The 24,343-nt window shown below is 33.0% G+C and overlaps 4 protein-coding genes and 1 pseudogene across 4 annotated transcripts; 4 read left to right on the top strand and 1 right to left on the bottom strand.

Annotated features, from left to right (window-relative positions):
• Positions 1-777: 777 nt before the first annotated feature.
• Positions 778-1,737, top strand: LOC120600690 (olfactory receptor 1044). Its single transcript, XM_039860172.1, has one exon. It carries the CDS (start codon positions 778-780, stop codon positions 1,735-1,737), a length of 960 nt encoding a protein of 319 aa, XP_039716106.1.
• A 2,643-nt stretch (positions 1,738-4,380) lies between these two features.
• LOC120600797 (olfactory receptor 5AL1-like) lies at positions 4,381-5,361 on the top strand. Its single transcript, XM_039860327.1, has one exon. It carries the CDS (start codon positions 4,420-4,422, stop codon positions 5,359-5,361), a length of 942 nt encoding a protein of 313 aa, XP_039716261.1. The 5' UTR covers positions 4,381-4,419.
• An 8,765-nt stretch (positions 5,362-14,126) lies between these two features.
• On the top strand, positions 14,127-15,068 carry LOC120600625 (olfactory receptor 5AL1). The gene has a single exon (XM_039860044.1). It carries the CDS (start codon positions 14,127-14,129, stop codon positions 15,066-15,068), a length of 942 nt encoding a protein of 313 aa, XP_039715978.1.
• Positions 15,069-19,969: 4,901 nt separating this feature from the next.
• On the bottom strand, positions 19,970-20,944 carry OR8U3 (olfactory receptor family 8 subfamily U member 3). Its single transcript, XM_039860043.1, has one exon. The coding sequence runs from the start codon at positions 20,942-20,944 to the stop codon at positions 19,985-19,987; it is 960 nt and encodes a 319-aa protein (XP_039715977.1). The 3' UTR covers positions 19,970-19,984.
• Positions 20,945-23,910: 2,966 nt separating this feature from the next.
• Positions 23,911-24,029, top strand: LOC120600933 (uncharacterized; annotated as a pseudogene).
• The last annotated feature ends 314 nt before the right edge of the window (positions 24,030-24,343 follow it).

The raw sequence follows: 24,343 nt of genomic DNA, 5'->3' as shown, positions 1-24,343 counted from the left end.
CATGCAAGAACACAATTAATTGGGTATATTGAGAATATAAGAGTTGATGGCATCAGAAAAACACAGAGTAGCTGTCTGAGCTTTACCGCAGGGGCTTAACCTCTCTGAGAGTTCTCTCTGTCTCACCCATAAAATGGGCATGAAAGGATAGAAAATAAATAGACACCTGTAAAAGTATGTCTTTCATCAAGTTCTCCATTTTCAATATTTTCACTATTAATACAATTATCAAGATTGCATAGCAACCTGTGGTGACCTCTCTCCAGATAGAAATGAGAACAGAATAGCTGTATCTGTCAGCACTGCAGCAATGTGGAGTTTGTATCACACAGACATGATGACAAGTTTGTCAGTGATGTCACCGCAGAAGATTCATTGTTCCTTTGGGTTATTAACATTAAGATTTTTTTAAATAAAAATAATAGTTTTTAAGTTTTGAAAAAATAAATAATATTAAATTTTAAATAATGTAATGCATAAGAACTAGGACCAGAGAATCAATGTGGGCAGAATCCTATCATACAGCTCTTAACTTTTTCAATGCAATTGATTTGGGTGAAAGAAATAAGTCTTTCCTCCAAAATATCTACTTTTGCCCTTTCTCCCATCCCAGACTTCAAGTATACTATTAATCATTTTAATATTAGTACTTTCATGTTAACAATAAAATTGCTTTTCAAGATTCTAAGGTATAAAAAAACTATTATGAAGGTTTAAGATTAATTTAATTAAGCTGGATTTAACTTTCCTCTCTTTATCCAGATGCACCGAAGATACATGGCCCAAATCAATTGCACTCAGGTGACAGAATTTATTCTTGTGGGTCTGACAGATCGTCAAGAGTTGAAGATGCCCCTCTTTGTGATTTTCGTATCTATTTATGTTTTCACAGTCATAGGCAACCTGGGTTTGATCCTAGTCATTAGAACAGATGCAAGACTCAAAACACCTATGTACTTCTTCCTCAGCAACCTGGCATTTGTCGATTTCGGTTATGCTTCTGTCATTACACCCAAAATGCTGGGAAACTTCTTGTACAAACAAAACGTCATCTCCTTCAATGCATGTGCTGCTCAGTTAGGCTGTTTCCTCGCCTTCATGACAGCTGAATGCTTGCTTCTGGCTTCCATGGCCTATGATCGGTACGTGGCCATTTGTAACCCTCTCCTCTATATGGTTGTAATGTCTCCAGGAATCTGCATTCAGCTTGTGGCTGCCCCCTATAGCTATAGCTTCCTAGTTGCCTTATTTCATACCATCCTCACTTTTCGCCTCTCCTATTGTCACTCTAACATCATCAATCACTTCTATTGTGACGACATGCCTCTTCTCAGGCTAACTTGCTCAGACACTCACTCCAAACAGCTGTGGATCTTTGTCTGTGCTGGTGTCATGTTCATTTCTTCCCTTCTGGTTGTCTTTGTCTCCTACGTGTTTATTATCTCCGCCATCCTTAGGATGCGCTCGGCTGAGGGTCGCCGCAAGGCTTTCTCTACGTGCGGCTCGCACATGGTGGCAGTCACCATATTCTATGGGACTCTGATCTTTATGTACTTACAGCCGAGCTCTAATCATTCCCTTGACACAGACAAGATGGCCTCTGTCTTCTACACAGTGATCATTCCCATGTTGAATCCCTTAATCTACAGCCTGAGGAACAAAGACGTGAAAGAAGCCTTGAAGAAAGTCATCGTCAGTAGAAACCAGGCTTTCATGTTCACGATGTTAAGAAAGTGACTTGAGTAAATAAAAGTGAATTTCTTCATGGTCTGATTTTTTTCTTCTCAAAAAACCATGAGAAGGCCTGGTCTTAATATGTGACTTCTGTATATCTGTTCACTGTATAATAAAATTTCTTAAGATGTTCACTTAGAATGAGATATCAGATGTAAAAGTAACCATAAAAATTTATACCCATTCTCTCATTTTTCAAAAGGAAAATGTGTTAAAATTAATTAATTCTTTGGTCCATAAGAATGTATATCAATTATTCCATTTCTCAAATGAAGAATTGTGTAAAAAGCCATTTACTGGATATATAACTAGTAAAAGGCAAAACAAAGACTAAAGTTCAGGCTCTCCACCTCTCCAAAGCCCCTGTTCAAAGTTCTCTGGTTGCATTAACATATCCCATGAGAAAAGTAAAGCTGGATAGTCTAAATATTTTTTTTTAATTGTTAATTTCTTGAAAAAAATTAAGACAATATAAAATGTTTCATATTTACACATTTTAGAAATCATCTTTATTAAAGAGAATAGTACTACTTCCTAACTTTACTTAGAACACTGATTGAACATGGCTTTCAACTGACCTGGAAGTCTGGTTTGAGCTCAAAAGACCAACTCTTTAAGAGAACTCCTTTTTTTTTTTTTTAATGCCTGTGAGACCTCATTATATTTTTTCCAGTTATCTTAAAAAATAATAATAAGATAATTCTATGATAGAATCCCAGGGGGCATCATACTTTCTAAACAAATATGCTCGAAATAATTGAAACATAAACCATTTTGACAGTAACAAGGCTCATATGCAGTTATATTGGACAAACCTTAGAACACAATGAACCCAGCAAACAAAGTTAACAAGTGAAAAGAACATATGCTTGTAGTCAAAGAATGGCTTTGTATTGTGTATGGGTTCTCACAAGTTAATTAGTTAAATGAAAATATTAGTTAATTTGGAATTTTTACAAGATCAAACAATATGAAAAAAGTAATAGTAAATAGTAGGCACTTATAAATCAACTCCTTTCCTTCTATGAGTCTAAAAACCTGATTTCTTGTCCCAACTCTGCTAATGAACTTGAGGGAGCTATTTATAAATGAGAATTACCATACACAACTAATAACTGTCATATAGAAAGATTGCTAGATATAGATATGCGTGTATAATAAATGCAATGATAATTTTACAATTTTCAATTACATGGAAAACGGTTTAGAGTTTGTGACTCATTCATATCATTTAATAATTTTTTTTTTAAATCTAAGGGCCACTTGAATGCTAATGACAAAAGACTAGAAAGATGTTATTAAAATCCAAAGAGTGAAGATTATTTTCTTATAAAAATATTTTTTAAAAAAATTTTTAGGTCAGGGACCATTTGGATTTTACTATATTTTTTGATGAATCGTAGCGACACAAAGTTAGTCTGATCTACAATTCTCAAAAATTCTTTCCTCATCTTTTCTTTAATCACATTTACCTACCATTTAAAGATTTCAGTGGCTCTCTGTTTTCTCACAAGGCTTCTGTAGCAGATTTTGAGTCTGTAATCCATATGCTGAAAACTTATCATTAAATCAGAGGAATTCACAAACTCCTATCTTGTTATGCTATTGCATTTCAATGTGCCATAGCCATACTATTAAACACTATAGGTTGCTTGGAATCTAAAAGCCTAAAGGTGAATGCTGGATCTCACATTTGCTTAATCAAAAGATCTCAGACAATTTATTCCACTTATGTATGACTCAGTCTCCTCAGCAGTATGAAAGGTGAAGACAGTATCAGCTTTCACATCTATTGTCATAAAATCAAAAAAGACAATGGATAAAAAACATTTAATAGTTAAGACTTTTTAAATTGATAATTTTTATATTTCTTACTTCTAATTTTAAAATGCTGAATGTTTAGAAAACTATCCAAAGTAAAATTTAAGAATTTCAAGTTAAAACTGAAGATTTGCTACATAACAATTAATATAGGAGGAAGAAATGGTGTCATGATTTTTTCTTAAAATTTCATGATGATGTCCCTTCATTATTTAAAGTTGTTTTAAAATCTGGAAAATTATTCACTGGCGTGTATTTTGCCAAATGACAAAGCCAGAAAATTCAAAATCTTATTTTTCCTTAATACCAATATTATATGTATACTAGAAAAAAAAAGAAAAATTTAAAATTATAGCAAATAGTATTCTGAAAGATAAATAGTATTAATATTTTGAGTTTGACTTTTATTTTACATCCTTTGTATCTGATTTTAGTAATTTTTAATGTTCTTATGAAAAAATAAAATAATGATTTTATGATATAAATTTACAACTTAAGAAATTTTTATATATGCTGTCAAAACCACTTACATTCTTAATATTTTTAAAAAAATATAACACAGATTTTGCTATTGTATTGTTTATAAAATTTTAATGAAAATACTCTTTTCTTTTATAGCTCTGTAATGGATTTTCTGTCTTGGAATTTCTGCCTGGACCAAATCCTTTAACACAGAAAACATAAGAAAAATCCACACATAATCCAGAGTGCTTGCTTATCAGGAGTCTGCTTTGACTGAAATTAACATACAATCTTGGTAATCCAGGCTATCTTCTCACATTTAATTGATTATATTTTACAGAGCCAAGATTATTCAGAGTGTGTGCTCTGGAAGAGTTTATTGAGGAATTGTTTATCTATTTCATGGCAAGAGGTAATCATTCAGCAGTCACTGAGTTCATTCTCTTGGGCCTCACAGATAATCCAGAGCTCCAAGCCATTTTCTTTGGTGTATTTCTACTAATTTATTTAGTTACCGTTTTGGGTAATCTTGGTTTGATTATGCTAATCCAAATCAGTCCTCAGCTTCACACACCTATGTATTTTTTCCTCTGTCATCTGGCTTTTGTTGATTTTTATGGTACCTCCACCATCACACCAAACACCCTTGTGAACTCTCTACGTGAAATTAAAAGTATGTCATATTATGCATGTGCCACTCAAGTGTGTTGCTTTATCACATTTTCAGTCTGGGAACTATTCATGCTCTCTGTCATGGCCTACGACCGGTATGTAGCCATCTGCAGCCCTTTGCTCTATGTAGTTCTCATGCCTAGAAAACTCTGCATTCAAATGGTCACTAGCTCTTATATTTATGGCTTAACTGTAGGACTCATACAAACAGTGGCAACATTCCACATGTCTTTTTGTGACTCTAATGTGGTCAACCAGTTCTACTGTGATGATGTTCCCTTGATTGCTTTGGCCTGCTCTGACACTCAATTCAAAGAGCTAATGTTGTTAATCATTGCTGGATTTAATGTTTTTTGTTCTCTCATCGTTGTTCTCATATCCTATGTGTTCATTGTCTTTGCAATCTTAAGGATCAGTTCTGCAGTAGGAAGAAAGAAAGCTTTTTCTACCTGTGCTTCTCACCTGTTTTCTATTACTACGTATTACGGGACCCTCAGTTTTATGTACCTGCAGCCCAAGTCAAGCCATTCACTAGATAAAGACAAATTTGCCTCAGTATTCTATGCAGTGGTGATTCCCATGCTAAATCCGTTGATCTATAGCTTGAGGAATCAAGAAGTAAAAAATGCTTTGAAAAAAATTATTGAGAAGGTATATTCTAGTAATCAATAATGAATTGTGTTGCTACTACAGAAACGCTGAATATGTAGTTAGGAAATTTTAAATAAAAGCTTGTACAGTGGTATAGGGCAATAACTGTGGGAGATTTTGTCCTCTGGTACTCAGTTTCCTGATCTCTATTTCCTTTGAAATAAGTATTTTATTGGTTTTGCTTACACATAGTAGATATTTCATAAATACTTGTTTAATTGTTGAATGTGTAAAAAGGGATAAAATAATCTATTCTCTTTGACCATGAGATGTTTCAACAATGGAGATGAAAAATAAAGCACATTAAAATCATAACATTATCACGTTTTACTGTGATATTGAGAATTTTAGGTTGTCTTGAGAGATGAAGAACTATGCAAATATTTCAAATACCAGGTAAATTTTTCTCCCATACTTGAAAAGGGGGAAAAAAATAACAAGATACTGATCAAATGATTTTTATTTGTAAAAATGTACTCTTTATTTTACAATGTCCCTATTGATATAGTTTAACATTTTGGATTTACAACAAAACTGAGAGGGAAGTACAGAGATTTCCCATATACCTCCTACTGCTACACACGCATAGCCTCCCATTATCAACATCGCTCACCAGAATATGGTTTTACTTGTTACAATGAATGAACCTACATTGACACATCATAATCACTCAAGGCCATACACAGATTAGCTTAGGGTTCACTCTTGGTGTTGTATACTCTACAGAGTGAGACAAATGTATAATGCCTTGCATTCATCATTGTAATATTATAGAGTACTTTTATTTTTAATGCTCTAAAAATCCTCTGTGCTCTATTCATCTCTCTCCTACTGCCCCCACCGCTGGCAACCACTGATCTTTTCATTGTCTCCATGGTTTTGTCTTTTCCAGAATGTCATAAAGTTGGATTCATGCAGTGTGTCACCTTTTTTTCACTTAGTAATATGCATTTAATTTTCCTCTGGTCTTTTCATGGCTTGATAGCTCATTTCCTTTTCGTGCTGAATAATATTTCATTGTCTGGATGTACCAGTTATTTTTACTCATTCACTTACTGAAAGACATCTTGGTTGCTTCCACTTTTAACAATTATAAGTTAAGCTTCTATAAACATCCATGTGCAGATTTCTGTGTGGATACATTTTCAACTCATTTGGAACACAATTGTTGGATTGTATGGTAAGAGTATATTTGATTTCATAAGAAACTGCCAGGCTCTTTTGGCTGAACATTTGAACATGATCATTCAAGCACTGCACTTTCTAGATTTTCCTCAGATTCAACCAGCACTTTAGCCATACTGATTACTTCTGGGTGGAGTGATACAAACTTTATTCTACATGGTTACTGAGAATCCAATTGCTTTGATCTTGTTAATTTAGTTTTCGCCGTTGTCTATGGGTGGTGACGTTATCCCTGGACACGCAGTTCTAAAGATGCCCTACAAATTCTTGTGTCCCAGATATACTTTTTCTCACTCTACTATGCATCGCCATCCTTAATTTCTTATATTAATTAGAGTCAATTACCTTCGCCAGCACACTAACTTCTTTATTGCCTACTGGCTCACTGGCATGAAGTACTCACAGATTCTAGTTTATCAAAACACTAATTGAGGCTTTGGTAAAAATATCAGCCCTCTGAAACCTGAAACCTATAATCAGAAGACCCTGATATTGTAGGCTAGGAGGCACAAATTCAACAATTGAGTGATGGGGTGTAATAATAAAGGACCAATCCTACCACAACCTCCTTCTTTTCAGGTCCATAATTTCATGCTATTGGAGACAGTATAACCTATATTTCCTTTGATTCATAACCTACAGTGTATCACAGAAGCTAGTGCTCTAATGCTACAAGTTCATTTTCTGAGCTGGTGACTTTGCTGAACTGTCAATTTGCCATTTAAATTTCCTATCAAGGCAGTTGATTGTTGGTGATGAGATACATGTCATGACCATTCATTATTTGGCATGGTCACGTCAAACTTTTATTGCTGTAAAATGTATACCTTCTTCTGAATTGTATGGTTTACTATTCTAATAAATATGGTATTTAGTTGTGGGAAGGTGATACGCCCTTAGACACTGCTGGTTGAAAAGGAAAATCTTTATTTAACCTGTGATAAGTACCAATTGTTGTTCCCTCTAATACTGAAGAAGTCAGATATAATTAACTTATCACTATGTTTCTTACTTGCCTCTCAAAAAAATGATGCTGTATTTAGGACTCGGCATAGGTCTCTGCTTCTAACAGATGGGACACTCAGTGTTGATACTAGGAGAGAGCCCATGTCACTGAATACATGTATAAGCTTTATTCCTGACACTGTGGCTACTCTACTCATAGTGTCATTGCATAAGCCTGGGATTGCAAGAGAGAAGAGAAAGTGGCTGCTTATGTATATGATAGGTTCTCCAATCCTTCTCATCATTGCACATCTCCTCTGCTGTGGTTATACTTTAGCGGTTAAAAAATTAAATCAGCAAACTTTGTGCCCACTCCTACAAATTCACCTAAAATCCTCTCTGCTAGAATGCCATATTCTTGGAGACTTGTTACTCCCAGCCACCTAACTAAATGTCCAATATTATTGCAGTCTATGAATCAGTGTGTATTTATTCCTGAAGGCCACATTTTCTTCATATGAAGGAAAAGTCAAATGTTCTATCCATAGGAATAATTTGCTTTCACCACTATCCTTCAGGGCTACTTCTCAGGGGGATCATAATTAAGCACAAGTCCATTTCTGACTGTTTTGTACACAATGTGGCAGCCCTTCTTTGCAATAGGCTCAAATATTATTTGGAATTTCCTCATTTGAAACTTCTACCCTATGAAACCACAGCATAGCTTGACAGAAAGGAGTCTGTGCAGCGGAGTCAAGTGATGTAAAAATATGGACAACTTGTTCATATAATCTGTTAATGCCATTTTAACCAGGTTATAAATAAATCACTTCCATTTACAATAAATTGCCATCATGCCAGCCTGAAATTATGAGTTAGTGGATTCTGTAACACCCATCATATGATAGACAACTGATGTTAATTCTTCACTTGGTGTCTTTTCATCCAGCACTTAGTTTCTACTAGGGTATGGTAGAATATGAAAAGCTATTTTATTTCTTCATCAGAACATCTGGCTTTGCTCCAAGGTCTGTGTGGTGATGTGGAATTGGGTTTTCCAGACTAACGCATTATTCTTTTCCAATACAGCTGTCTCCAGCATCATTGGATTACTCGCAGAATTTCCGCTTTCTTTGGCACTGAATCAAATCAGGTAATCTGCTGAAATACCCAATAAAGGCTCAGAGCAATAGGCCCAACCATAGCATATGATGCCTGATAAGCCTAAAATAAAGAGTTAAAAAAAGTGCCATACTTATTTCTGAGTTATAGTAAATCGGTGGCACAATAATTTATCTTTTACTTGGGAGGGAATTTGCAAAGAATACTACTTATTTAATTTAAAGCAAATGCACAGAGGGAACCATTGGACTCTGAATCTTTGTGGTTCCCTCTCCTCCACCCCTACCCCATTTTTTGACTCTTATTTTTCTTCTTCTTTTTTTGGTAGAGAAACTAAGGTTAAGAAAATTATTTGATGTCAAATTTGGGAAATAATTATTGTAAGATTTTTATTTTTTCTTTGATTAGATCATTAGTCATTGGTAGAAACAAACAAAACAAAACATTCCAATTATAAGAAAATGATAGGTTGGTTCATACCACTAAATATATGATTATAAAGCAAATAAACTTTATGTATTTGTATTACCATATATTATTATTCTCAGGTGAAGTAATTGTAGTGAATCCCTTTATCTATGTCCATACATGTGTATAGTTACCTTTCTTATGGACCCTGACTCTGTGACATTCTTAATACAATGGAATGCTCGAAAGTGATGTTATGTCATACAACTTTTAAAGCTAGACCTTTTTTCTCCATTGGAATGCTTTTTAACCATGAGAATGTTAAATACACAAACACAACCTCCATGTTGTTGAAAGTCCAACCTAGATACATAGAAACATCACATAAATAAAAAATAAAGCAGGAGGTATCACACTGCCTGACTTCAAATTATGCTCAATGACAATAATCAAAACAGCATTGTATTGGCGGAAAAACCATTGACGCACAGACAAATGGAACAGAATTGAGAACCCCCAAATGTACCCACATATAAATGGGGAAATAATTTTCATCAGAAGAACCAAAAATATCTAATGGAAGAAAGAAAGCCTCTTTGATAAATGGTGCTGGGAAAATTGGAAAATCACAAGCAAAATAATGAACCCAGATTGCTGTCTGTCACCATATACCAAAATTAACTCATAATGGATCAAAGACCTAAATATAAGACCCGAATCAATAAATTGCATAGAAGAAATCATAGATACTAACTCATGGACTTTGGATTTAGAGAGGATTTTATGAATTTAACCTCAAATGCAAAGGAAGTAAAACCAAAAATAAATGAATGGGACTATATCAAACTAAAAAGCTTCTGCACAGAAAAAGAAATCATCAACAAAACAAAGAGACAACCAACTGAATGAGAGAAGATATTTGTAAATAATGCCTTCAATAAGGGGCAAATATCCAAAATCTATAAAGAATTCATACAACTCAACAACAATAAAACAAACAATCCAATTAAAAAATGGGCAGAAGACCTGAACGGACAATTCTTCCAAGAAGACAAACAAAGAGCCAACATATGTATGAAAAGACGTTCAACTTCACTGGCTATTAGTTGAAATAATAGTAATAACAGAATGAATTGTAAATTTTTAAAATTAAATTAACTCTAAGAAGTAATCCTGAAAATAAACTTTATAATTTTAATAGAAAGAAAAAAATTAAAATATCTTTTTAAAACAATTGATGAATATATTCTCAGACGCCAATAGCTGTGTACACGATGATAGATGTCACTCAAGCTTTCTGAATTTATTTTAAGTCTCTGAAAAGGAAAAGAAAAAAGAAAAAAGTTTAGTATAGTCATTACAGATTAGCTAAAAATAAAAATGCAAAATAAATATAGTAATTTCTGTACAATTTATATTTAAGATTTTTTGTTATTGCTATTTTTAATTCTGTTACACAGAATAGTGTTATAAAAATTAAAGAATTTGGGGGTAAAATATTCACATTCAGTAAGATTTGATTTCTTCTATATTTTTTGTAAAAATAAGGAATTGTATATGGTTTTTCTATCAGTATATCTATTTATCATTCTATTCATATATGTGTGTGTAATGGGGATAAATAGTTCATTAGATAGTTTAAAGAGAAGAAGCATGAATTGCTCAGTGATATGGGTGCCTTTAAATGATTTCCAACAGACTTCGGGAAACAAAACAAAGTTTATTTTAAACAATTTTTATCTTTAAACAGAACTTTCCAACAACGTTGTTTTGAGTTTGAACTAAACGCACCTTTAGGATGATAGGAACTTCATGGTTTAATTATATAAGCTCAAAAGATTATTTAGTGTCAGATGTAGGATTGGATCTTTGGTGCAATCTAGATCATTACTTGCATCTTTGTAAAGTGTGACAGCAAGTTAATTCACTTTGATCTAAGCATACTATGACCTCTTACTAAAATTCAAAATTTAATAAACTCCTTACTAAAGCATAAATGAAAATGAAAAATATTTTGTGAGTTATTTCTTGGTGTGTTAAAATAATTTTTGCTGTTAGTTATTAATTCTTTCATATTTCTATTCAATATAGCAATCTTAAATTTCAAGTGATTGCTTCTTATCTGTTAAGCAAATTGGGTCCCAAAAGATTAACCACAGCATAATTGCTCATGCTTGTGAGACATTTTTTTTGTTCACAAAATGTTTAAAATGATGTAATACAAGGAAAATATTTTAGAAGAACCAACAAATAGTATAAAATAAACTCAATACTTAAGTAATGTTAAGTATTGTTGACATTCACAGTGTGTCTCAAGTCTATTGTACTCTTTTTGGTTTTGCTGTGGATTACTCAAAGGCAGCATTCGGTGGAGAAAAAATTCAAGGTAATTGAGGTAGTAAAAAAGGGTTTGGAGAAACACAAACTTTGTATTAATTTGCTCCATTATTCTACCAGTATATTTGGAGCATCTACTAATTACTGAGTCTTACTCTGTGTTGTATAAAAAAGGAAAAATATAGAACTATTTCTACTTACCAAAATTTGAAATTTAAAGTAGGTAACAAACAAATTAACAAGTGAATGGATTATTGAACATAACATTTGAGAGGTAATGAAAAACTGGAAAGATAATGAAACACCACTAGAAAGAAGTAAAATTTCACCTGAGATCTGATGAATAAATAGATCCAAATAGTAACCAACTAGAGGAGTGAATATAAAGGGTGGAGTATTCTAGCCCAACTATGTACAAAATCTGTGCTAACATTTGAGAAACATATAGTATGCAACATGGCTAGAACATGGAGATTACATGAAGAATGTCACAAGAGTTGAGACTGGTCTGCAAAGAAGGGTTTCTTTATCAAAGGTGGAGTTAACCACATTAAGAAGTTTGGACTTTAAGCTAAGATTTGCATATTAAATAGTACACTATTTAATTATGCAGAGAAAGAGTGGTGAAACATGGTGGCTAAGACAAATATTAGAGGGCAATAATCCAGAAAATTATGATAGAAATCTAAATAAATGAAAGAGTACAGAATGTGTTAGAAGTAGACAAATTTAAAAAAATATAGATTAAATAATTAGTAGTGTCTAATAATTAATTGTTTATCAGTGGAAGTTAGAGGGATATATGAAAAATGTTTTCTTGGTTTCTTACTTGGATAACTAGCTGGAAGATGACACCATTCACTGAGTTAGAAAATACATGCTTCAAGACATATGAGTAGAATAGGTTGGTTTTTGAATTGCTGGATCCTCCTTCGAACATGTTCAATTTAGGTATCTTGGGAATACCTAAATGAACTTGTCTGGGAATTTTTTAAATATATGTACCTGGAGTTTAGAGAAGAAATCCGCTCAAGAAATCTAGGCTTCTGCATCACCAGCATATAAACGATAATTGTCCCCAAAGTATTGGATGAGAGGTCCCAAGAAGAATGTCCAAAAATTGACATGGTTTGGCTTAAGAAAGAACCATAAAGTAATAGTTTATTTAAGTCATAAACAAAGGAAGCAGAGGAACCAAGGTAAGTTAAAGTAGACAGAAAAATGGGAAAACTCAGAGATGATGGTGACCTAGAAACAAACAAACACTTGTTCTCACGATAAAAGCTGATCTTAATGGTCTAGTGCTACAGAGATGTCATAAAAGATCTCATCATTGTCTCTGGGAATAAAGAGAGTGTTGGTGAACTTGGAATAAATAATTGCATCACAAATATGCTGAGAACATATGCTGAAATATAAATGTGAAAGATGAAGCGAAAAACTTTTCCAGGATGTTTGGTACTGAAGGGATGAAGAGAAGAACAGAAGTTAGTGGATAAAGGTAAAGGAATAGAAGTCAGAGGTCACTGCTGAGACTTCTTGCATGTATCTTGTTTTTAAATTGATGGAAAGTGAATAAATTAGTAGAGGCAGAAGATATGGGACTCAAAAGAGTTTGGAAACTAAAAATATAATTTTAGATATTAGAAAAATAACACCCCTCCAACCCCACCCCTAAATAAGTTGAAAGATAGTTGCAGAAGCAGGTAGTTTTGAGCAACTTGATTCAAAAAGTTGAGAAAGGTTTCATTTTATTACTTTATCTCCCTCTGATGTTAGAATTGTTTGCAACTACTGAGAGTAACAGGGGTGTTATGTGGGATTTTGTAGGTATCCAAAAGGATTATTCTTTTTTGTGTTAATAATCAGGCAACATGAGGAGGGCTTAAACTCTCACCCTGTTTCCATATCTGAAAATGGAAATGATAGCCTCATTGTGAATCTGTAGGGTTGATGTAAAGATAATCTGAGATAAATTCTTGAAAAAAATTAAATTTATCTCTCTGTTACTCAAATAAACATCATTAAGACCAGTCTGTATTTCTATAAACTCATTCTTGAATTTTTTTTCTTCTGCTTTGCATTTGGATGTTTGAAGATACATGATAACTTGTTTTCTGAATCACTTAATGTATTTTTAATCCTTTTAAGCGTATTTAAAAATAGTAGGACTACCTACATTCCTATGGATTTTTTTCTCCCTTTTATCGCAAATACCACTTAACAATTGAAGAAAAACTAAGAATCACAATAAGAGAACAAAATACAGTAAAAATTATACTGAATATTTAGATTGGAGATCATCAGTAGTCAAAATTTTGTTTTATCTTTCATATTACCACTTCTGGAATTGATTTTTTTTAATTTATTGTTTCCCACTTATTAAAAAATTTCAAAGAAATTAGTAAAATTTTGTTAAAATATTTCAATAATTAAAAGAATATTTTTGTTATTTGTGTTCAAATAAGTCTCAATCTTTATTTTCTCTTATAAAAGTAGTTATGGAATAAATTATTTAGTTATATAAAATTTTAAATAAAATGTTATCTTTCTATCTTTACAAATCCCCACAGAGTTTCGTGTTCTGGAATTTCTGCCTAGAACAAATCACTTCATTCTGAAAACAGAACTAACGTGAAGATTCTCCTTTGAATGCATTCAACATAAGACGATGGTGGGTCAGAATCAGCTTCTAACATCTACTTGATTATTGCCAATGGAGGCAGGAATACTCAGAACGTGTGCTGTGGAGAGTGTTAAAATGTAAAATAACTTTTTAAATCTGTTCTATGGCCAAAGGCAATCATTCAGCAGTGTTTGAGTTTATCCTCTCAGGACTCACAGATAATCCAGAGCTTCAAGTCATTCTCTTTGGTGTATTTCTAGTAATCTATTTAGCTAGTGTCTTGGGTAATTTGGGTTTGATTGTGCTAATCCAAATCAGTCCTCAGCTTCACACACCCATGTATTTTTTTCTCAGCCATCTGGCTTTTGTTGATTTTTCTTTTACTTCGACTGTCACCCCGAACACCTTGGTGAATTTTCTGTGTGAAGTTAAAAGTATAACATTTTATGCATGTGCCATTCAGGTGTGTTGCTTCATCACATTTGTAGTTTGCGAACAGTATTTGCTCGCAACCATGGCCTATGATCGGTATGTTGCCATTTGTAATCCTTTACTCTATGTCATTCTCATGCCTAGAAAATTCTGTAATCAAATCATTGCTAGCACATACATTTATGGATTCACTGTGGGTCTCATACAGACAGTGGCAACTTTCCACTTGTCTTTTTGTGACTCCAATGTGGTCAACCACTTCTACTGTGACGATGTTCCATTGGTTGCTCTGGCCTGCTCTGACACTCACATCAAAGAGCTGCTATTGTTAATTATTGCTGGATTCAATACCCTTTGCTCTCTGCTGATTGTACTAATTTCTTATTTCTTCATCTTCTTAACCATCCTGAGGGTCCGTTCTGCCGAAGGAAGACAGAAAGCTTTTTCCACCTGTGCTTCCCATCTGACCTCCATCACAATATTTTATGTGACAATCATTTTTATGTATCTACTGCCCAAATCAAGCCATTCACTGAACACAGATAAATTTGCTTCTGTGTTTTATGTGGTAGTGATTCCCATGCTAAACCCATTCATCTATAGCTTGAGAAATCAGGAGGTAAAAAATGCACTGAAAAGGATTATGCAAAAGTTGTATTTGGCTATTAAATAACTGAAAAATTATTGAACAGGGTGAGACCAGAGAACTTTGAGTTGTGTTTTACCTAGAGTCACAATGCTGAGAAATATTAGGACCAAATCCCTCACTTCAATGCTCAAAGTCACTCAGAATATGTCTCATCCACAGTTTTCTTTCTCAACGATTTCCATATGAAATGTGTTGTGTAAATTTAGTTATTGAATTGTAAAGTGGGTGGGGGCTGAGAGAGAGACAGAGAGAGAGAGAGACGGAGAGACAGAGAGAGATCTGAATCTTATTTAACCATAATTTCTTCTTAGTTAAAGAGAATTGGGAAATAGTGGCTTTATCTGATTTCTGTGACATATTGAGAAATTTGGGCAATACTGAAATATATCAACATCTTGTATTTCAAGCTTACTATATAGATAACCTGGAAAACATGTCAAAGTTCAATAGTAAGGATTTTTGGTTTTAACACTGAATAATTTTCTTAATATTTCATTTTCTGCCTTCAACTGAAAGAATAGCACCAGCATGACTACCTTGACATTGAGCATGTAGTGACCCTGATCCTGTATCAGTTTAGTTCTTTGGAGCCACTTCACACCATTGTTATTCACTGCCTATTCTATAAAAGTGTGTGGTTAAGAACGTGAGACTGACTCTTCATTCAGTTCGCTTAATAATTTTAGGTTTTCCAAGTAATAACCGTTGTCTTTGGTAAATTATTGCACATTCTGTATTTTGGTTTCCTCATCTGCAAAAAGCAGTAATAATTCCTTTTTCTCTGATTGTGATGATTAAATAAGATTATAAATATAAAAGGCATTGCACAGTTCCTAGCACATAGGAATCACTTCATAAAGTTGACTACTATATTTAATTATTAGCATTGTTATTGTATCAATGATCCTTTTTATTTGAGTTCAGGTAATAGGGCAATAACCTTTTAAAAAATCATTAGCAACATATGCTTCATTTTAAAATTAGCAAAATGAAAATATAAAAGCTATGTGTCTATAAACATATTTTAAGATAAATTTTTAGGTTCCTTAATTATTGTTATTAAAATAGCATCTTTACTCTTGAAAAACAAAGCCACTCTTTTGTTACAAACAGTAAATATTATGTTAATAAATGATAAATTATTTAGTTTGAAACTTTTCAAAGTAAAAATAAAGCTAACATCTATTGAATGTTTTTCTATGTGTCAAGTGCTGGGTGAAATGCTTTAACTGGACCATCTAAGCTAATTTTCATAACATCCTGCCAAGATGGATATTGAAAGAATAAAGAAATTCAAAACAGTGTATATAATTGATTAACGCACATGTAGTTAGTAACTGGGGGTGGGGTTGGGTGTCAAGATTAGAGTTAAATTTTGTCCAAATTATAAAGCTTAGTTTTTTAATGACTATCTTCTATTTCCAACTATAGTTATACAATGTTGAGATCTAAAACAAATGTGATTCACAAATAGTCACCCAAATACTAGATTTAAATTAAATTTGCCTTAAATTTAAAAAAAAAAATGATTAGAAGCATGTGAGCCTGATTCTGGCATTAAAAAAAAAAAATGGATCCCCCACGTTGCTAATATATTCTGGAAAAAAAAGTGACAGGAAAACACACCATATACAGAGCAGAGGATCTTCTGCATTCATCATCTCCTTGTCTTCCTATTGGTGATGTTAATTTCAAATGTTTCTGAGAATATCCCATCTCCCCTTAGCTGTTCCTGTAAATCCTAACTATATGTCACTGCAGTACTTTGATGTCACTGAGTCCCCTTTGCTACTATATAACTGCCTTGATTTAGAACCCAAGGAAAGAACCTTAACTCTGGAGCACAATTTTCCATTATAAGTCAAGATTTTTGGAGAAATGATCTCAATGGGCCTCAGCCTGTGTGATTATATATTAAACACCCTTTGTTTGATTTAATTACTTATAGAACACATTAAGTATTAAGAAAGTCGGAGGAAAAAAGAAGCCTATTAATATATAATTACTAGTGGTTCTTCATAGTTTATAATCTAATGTACTTGATGAGGTCGAAATATGGAGAAAAATATGGGTATCTCTGAACTAATACATAAATGAGATATATAGTTTAAGGAATATGAGGGACTTACAAGTAAGCATACAAAAAAATATTAATTAAATTCACCGAAATACTTACATTCGCAATGCATTTTTGAAAATCTTATACTTCTAAAACTATTGACTTTTTAAAAATTAAGTTAAAGCATGTTTTCAAGGAATTTTAATTTCACGCAGTTTTAAATTATTGTTTTTGATGGTAAAATGGGAAGTCCATTTAATTTATCTATTTTGTAAATACTGATTTTCACATGTTAAACTTGAATGTCTATGATTTATTTCTTATTACTGATAAGAGGATTAAAAGGGTTAATAAGTGTTACACACATAGAATTAGGCCAAACAATGGCAAACATTCAATAATTATCAGCTATTTGTAGCCTTAATACTATTGTTAGTATTAGTGTGGAAATTTTAGAACTGGTCTCTTATTTAAGTAAAACATTTAAAAACAAGTTATACAGACAGGGTGATATTCTTTTTACTTTCACTCAATAAGCTGAAAAGAATTGAAGAACAGTTAAATTAAAGGAAATTTAATACAAAGTTGAAACGTCTTAGTATCAGTATGGAAAAACAATTGCTTGAATTTTTATTCAAAGTGATCACTAATCAGTTGCTGGTATAAAAAAAAAAATCTTTATAGCAAAATGTCTTCTGAATGGTCCAGGTCCCTGACATTCATGATGATAAAGCTGATATTTCCCAACTTTATATTAGGTGTCAACAATTGTGCTTTGGTCCTATATGTATTCCTATCTAAATGCTCATACACTAATGTGTGAGATGAGCATTTTCCTTGTTATACAAATAACTGAAGCTCTATGTGCCACAAAAGCAGGAGTAAGCAAATCTCAAATTTGAAGCCAAACTTTCTGAAATCAGTCATGTTATTCACTAGTATTGGACACTGCCAAAAATGGATTGTTTTCACTTTTTTTTTATCAGCCTCTTGATTCTATATTCAGATGCAAAAACATTATGGACACCACAGAAGATGGAGTGCAAACATTTTATTTAAATATATCTGGAGACAAAATGAAAAATGTTGATTTTGATATTTTGACTAAGGGACTGACTGGTGTTTGTAGAGAAGCCCAGCCACCTAGAATAATGGCTGGAGCACAGTGTCAGATGCCTCACAAAGTGTTGTGCATCTAAGCAAGAAGAAACTGAATAATTCATCTCCCAAGTACACTTGAATTTCTTGGTTCATTTCTCTGAGGAAAGCCGGATATACCTGAAGAAGTGATTGCTAATAGCGAGGGATTAAAATTATGCGAAGACGTGGAACTTCCATTCCATTACTGTTTAAGTTTTGCTGTTGTGAATAATTTTATGAAGCAGAAAGGTGCAGTGAAACCACAGAAGAGCAGTTTTCCTCATGTGAAGCATCGAGATTCCTCAGGTCCGAATTTCTTTACCTGTAAAAAGTTAGACTGTCTATGATGCTTCTGTGTGTCCTGAGTGTGGTATGTGAGAACATGCATGTGTATCTGTCCATGAAAACACACATTCACAAGACAAAGTGGAATGAATAGAGACACCATGTTTGTCTGTCAAACCTGCTTTAAAAACCTGAGAATTCATGCAATTTACAAGATTTTAAAAGTAACTTACGGCAGTATATCTGAGTTATTTACAAATTATGTACAGAAAAGAAAATATTTGCTTTGTATTACAAAACTCCAATTATATATTTTCCACACTATGACTACAACTATTACAATCTCCTTCTAAAATGGTAAAATAATGACATAATACTAAATCATTAATTTAATTATTTTTATGAAATGTCAAAATAAAAGTATATCAAATCACTGATTTTTAAATTTCATGCCTTGATCCTATTAGGGTGACTGAGTAAATAGCAAGCACAGATAAATGACATTTTAACATAAGGTTATTTCTAGTTGAAGAAAATATATAAACACATTGAAATTATTCATTTAAAAGCATGATTTTTTTATGAACTTTGGTCTTCAAATTATATTTAAAAATCTGATAGTAAGTATTTAAGTCTAGATAATCTATATTATAATATGCTTTATTATTAACACTCATATGTTAGAAAAACAAAAGTCAGATAGACTTAAATTTTCATTTGGAATTTTTATATTCCTAGTTATGTGACCTTAGGCAATTTAGAAATAATTGAAGCCCAGAGGTGAAACCTCACACATCTATTGGTTTGCTTGATTATATTAAGTAGGACTATTCGATTAAGTGCTTGGCAGGTAAATAACCAGGCTTTTGTCCATCTTTCTTAAAGACTGGTAAGCTTGAGAGCTCAATGAATTAATCTTCAATTATATATACCAAACATTTATACAACAAACATTTACTTAGCACTTAGATTGTTTTAAGCATTTCATAACTATTAGTCTGTTTAGTCTTCAGAACAAACCAATCTGTTGGGTCCTAATATTTTACAGAATCAAGAAGAGAGTCACACTGATTTCAGGTTAATTGTCCAAGGCTGCACAGCTAATAAAGCAGAGAAATAAAATTCACACTCAGACAGTCTTTGTTCTAGAGACCTGAGTTCTTCTAACACAACCATAATGCTGCCTTTGCTTGGGATACATGTGTGTATATTTATGAGCGTGTTTGAGTTTGGGTTTAAGCATAATTACAATGGTCTTTAAAGCCCTTAAGGGCTTGAACAAGACTCTTTGAATCATCCTGGTTTTCCAGGATTGGCCCAGGTCCTTGCAAAAAATGTCAAGGTCTATCGAGGTAACAATCATATTTTCAGCTGACTAGGAAAAAATTACAAGAAATATCAGCAAAAGGAAGCTTGATTTCTTTCCCTTTTTGTATTAATAAAGCATTTAATATTATTATTCTCTTAATTTTAATATCTTTAAGGTTTCACAACCTTTATCCAAGGCTTTCTTTGTGGCACCTTTCACCTCTTTGTTCCTTAGACTATAGATAAGGGGGTTCAACATGGGGATCACCACTGTGTAAAATATAGACGCCATTTTGTCTGTGTCCAGGGAGTGGTTTGATTTGGGTTGCAGGTACATAAAGATCAGGGTACCATAGAAAATGGTAACAGCCACCATGTGGGAGCCACAGGTAGAAATGGCCTTGCGCCGCCCCTGGGTGGAGCGGATCCTTAGGATGGCGGCAATAATAAAGATGTAGGAGGTGAGGACAATGGAAGAGGAACAGATCATATCAAAGCCAGCAAAGGCAAAGATCAGAATCTCCTTCATGTGTGTGTCCGAGCAAGACAGAGCCAGGAGGGGGAGGTCATCACAGTAGAAATGGTTAATGACATTGGGGCCACAGTAAGTTAGTCGGAAGGTGATAATGGTATGGAATAGAGCAACCAGAAAGCTGTATATATATGGAACTGCCACCAATTGAATGCAGACTCTCTTTGACATCAGTGTTGAGTAATGCAGGGGATTGCAGATGGCTACATAGCGATCATAGGCCATGGAAGCTAAAAGAAAACACTCCGTGATCATGAAGGTGAGGAAACAGCCCAGTTGCGTTGCACAAGCATTGAAAGAGATAGTGTTGTATTCCACAACAAAATTCACCATCATCTTTGGCGTGATAGCGGAGGAGTAACAAAAGTCCACAAAGGCCAAGTGACTGAGGAAATAATACATAGGTGTGTGGAGTCGGGCGTCAATCCTGATCAAGGTTATCAGTCCGAGGTTACCCAGCACTGTGACCAGATAGATGACTAAAAATACCACGAAGCATGCAGCCTGAAGCTCTGGCCGGTCTGTGATTCCCTTGAGGATGAATTCAGTGACATAAGTGGTATTAACTTCAGCCATTTATTCTGGAGGATTTTGTAACAAGTCGAAGGACAAAAATGACACTTTCCATGGCTCCTGCCAGTGTTGTGGAAAGGCGATTGCTGGTGTCTTCTTGCCTTGAATCATGTCATCTCATGGGCACAAGGTACACACCTTAGCTCTCTAATGACATGCCATTCTTGTCCCAAGGGGAGGAGTCTTTTATTCTCAAAATAGTCTTCTTAACAGTTATTCTGCATTGTAATTTTAGAAAGTAAGAAATGTTGTAGGTTAAAAGTGAAATATTATCTGAAAAATATTATCCTAAGACAATTAATATTTTAGTGTTTTTGCTGCCACTATCTTTTTTTGTATATATAAACATGTATATATAAAATTATGTAATTCATAAATGAAACTATATTAATATTTTCCCATGTTTCAATTTTGCACCTGTTCCCACAGCTTTAAAATACATCAGAATAATCTATCATGACTTAACCATTTTCCTATATCTCTCCCCCACTTATATAGATTACATACTTTAAGCTATAATAACTAAAAAATTAATCAGAAATATGTGAAAACATACATACAATTTTATTTGTATAGAAATTAAAGAGACTTATTATTTTTGTTCATTTCAAAATTTACCACATTTTAAAGTTTGTTGCCCAAAAAGTTGAGTATTTATCAGATAACTAATTATTCTAAGTTACATCTTTCCTCATAAACATGTGTCAATCTATTTCAAGGGTTTCAAATATCTAAAGAACTTACCCTAATAGGTTTCACTTTTAGCAATATATCCCAAAGAAATATTCAGTTGTAAGTAAAATTTTATGGAAACATAAATAAGTAGGTCAAGTTCTTGATGCAGGCTTCAAAATAATTGTAATTATTTGTATTTCTGCCAGCCCTGAAAAAGAGGACTAGACTCAGTAAGAGCAATATTAGCCTATTCAAATTTTATCTTTTATCTTGGCTTTATTTTCCACAAAGTGGAACCACAACATATTGACAAAGAAAGCGACTTGAGACATCATCATGTCTAACTCCTTCATATTTCAAATTTTATTTATTACTACAATTATTATTTATCTGTTGCAACTGAGTGCCATACTTATTAGATACTCAGTGTAATACATGAATTTATTATAATCTCTTGTTAATACTATGATGAAGCATCTATCCCATTATCCCTAATTAAGAATTTAAAAAACTCAGGCTTATATCTGTGGCTACAAAGAATATAATATGGATATGATTGGGTTTGTTTTACTACAGAGCCTATATTCCTAACCATCAAGCTATGCTGTCTGAAGGATAGTCACTTGCTCCTTCAACTTTACTCACTAGGAGAAAATAACGCTGACAGATGCATCCATTTTTTTATAGTATCAGGCTTTAATGTCAAACTTTAGAGAAGACAAACATGAAAGCTGTAGTTTCCTAAAGATTGCTAAGCTTTCCATGGACTTTGCCAAAGTAAAATTGCAGGAGCCTGAGCTTTTAAAAAGTTATTATGCAATTCTGTGCTTCCTGGTAAATAACTGTTTCACTCAAGAATATTCAGAATTAAGGGTTTTCTTTCTTTAGGGGCTTGAACATACTTAACTTTTTCTCAGTCTTTCATTTCAATTCCAGCTGTGAAGATATGATGTGAATTCTAATTGAGAATAATTATAAGGCTACTATTCAGTGTCAAATTAAGCAGACTACATTCATTGAAAAATGATGTCAGAAGAAGAGGTTTGTTTATAATTTTTCATAATATTTTACTTAAAATAACAAAGGCTATTTGTGCATCAGAGCTTCTTTAGTGACTTCATTTACGTAACTTCAGGTTTGTGGTGGTTCCAAAATACATGTCAAAACAAATCAGAGGGCACCACATGAGAGGATAAAGATGGCAGATATTTGCTGTTAAGTGGAATATTTAAGCACCAAATTAATGGTAAAAAAAAAAGTTTACAGTGTAGTTGCTTATTAAGGTGGAGTTTGGATTCCAAGTTCCATAAACTTAAATATCACATGGAAACAAAATTACCTATGAAAATCTTTTAAAGTGTTTATAAAATACAGCATTTATGATTTTGCACCTACCTAACAATTGATAAAATTGACTTATTTTATCGATCCCTCTAATTTTTAAAAGTAATTTTTCTGCTTAACCTTCAGAGTTACTTTCTGTAGGTTGTTCTGAAGCAATCGCCATCCCAAAGTCTCACCATTGATTCAGTCATTTCCACACTTGTGTCGATTTTGAGAGGGAACTCTTAAAATCATCGACACATTATATCAAAAGATTTTCTTAAAAAAAAAAAAAAGATTTTCTTAATAAACGCTGTTATTTCTTACTTCATTTCACCTTTCCTAAAGTAACTTTTGTCTTAAGTTTTATTGCACATTGGATTCACCTACAGAGTTTTAAACATCCCAGTATCCAGGCATCCTCTATCAATTTAATCAGAACATCTGGTTAGCGCCCAGGCATCGGTATTTTAAAAGCTCCTCTGGTGGTTTTCAATGTCCAGCCATGTTTGAGAATCTGTAGTCTAAAGAACAAATTCAATGGTTAGAATGGCAAGCAGAGCTCAGCGACACTTTCAAACTGATTTATTTCTCTTGTGGTTTTGTGGCTGGATTAGTTTGAGTTTATGACTTCACCATGCCAGTGGAATTCGAATCAATGCATATTTATTTTTGTTCATAAAGAAGGACTCTCCAAGGGTTATGAGAACGAGAATAATTTTAAGAAAATAAATTTTTAGTTCCTTTATTTTCACATCTATTTTTTTTTTTCTGAAAATGATTTATCTGAGAAGGCACCTGTACTTTTTTTTCTTTCCTTTTAAAAATCTACCCTTCTCCCATTTTACAAATGAAACTGTTTCTCTCTCACCTGGAATCTTATATAATTTTTTGCTCCAAGATATAAAAATATTTAGGATTCTAAACAATTTGGGCATTTATATAATTTCTTTCATCAAGACACTCATCGCTTCTACAGCCATGCCACCCTGAACAAGCCCGATCCTGTCTGATCTCAGAAGCTAAGCAGGGTTGGGCCTGGTTAGTACTTGGATGGTAAACCACCTAGGAAGACCAGATACTATAGCCATAAAAAATGAAATAAAAAAATAAGGGATTATGAACTGACAAGGTCCTTGCAACCAAGGGTTGCCTCACCTAAAAAATAAAATAAAATAAATAAAATAAAATAAAATAAAATAAAATAAAATAAAATAAAATAAAATAAAATAAAATAAAATAAAATAAAATAAAATAATAAAATAAAATAAAGACTCATTGCACTAACAACACAAATTCAAATGAAAGTTAGATTTGTGTTTAATGATTATTCATTAAAATTGGAAATATGGAGGATATTTTATACTACAAATAATTGTGATTATAACTCAGACATAAATATTT

Source organism: Pteropus medius, unplaced genomic scaffold (assembly GCF_902729225.1).
Source record: "Pteropus medius unplaced genomic scaffold, Ma_sr-lr_union100, whole genome shotgun sequence".
Taxonomy (NCBI): domain Eukaryota; kingdom Metazoa; phylum Chordata; class Mammalia; order Chiroptera; family Pteropodidae; genus Pteropus; species Pteropus medius.
The sequence above is the reverse complement of the archived record's forward strand: the minus strand, read 5'-3'. Positions and strand labels throughout refer to the sequence as shown.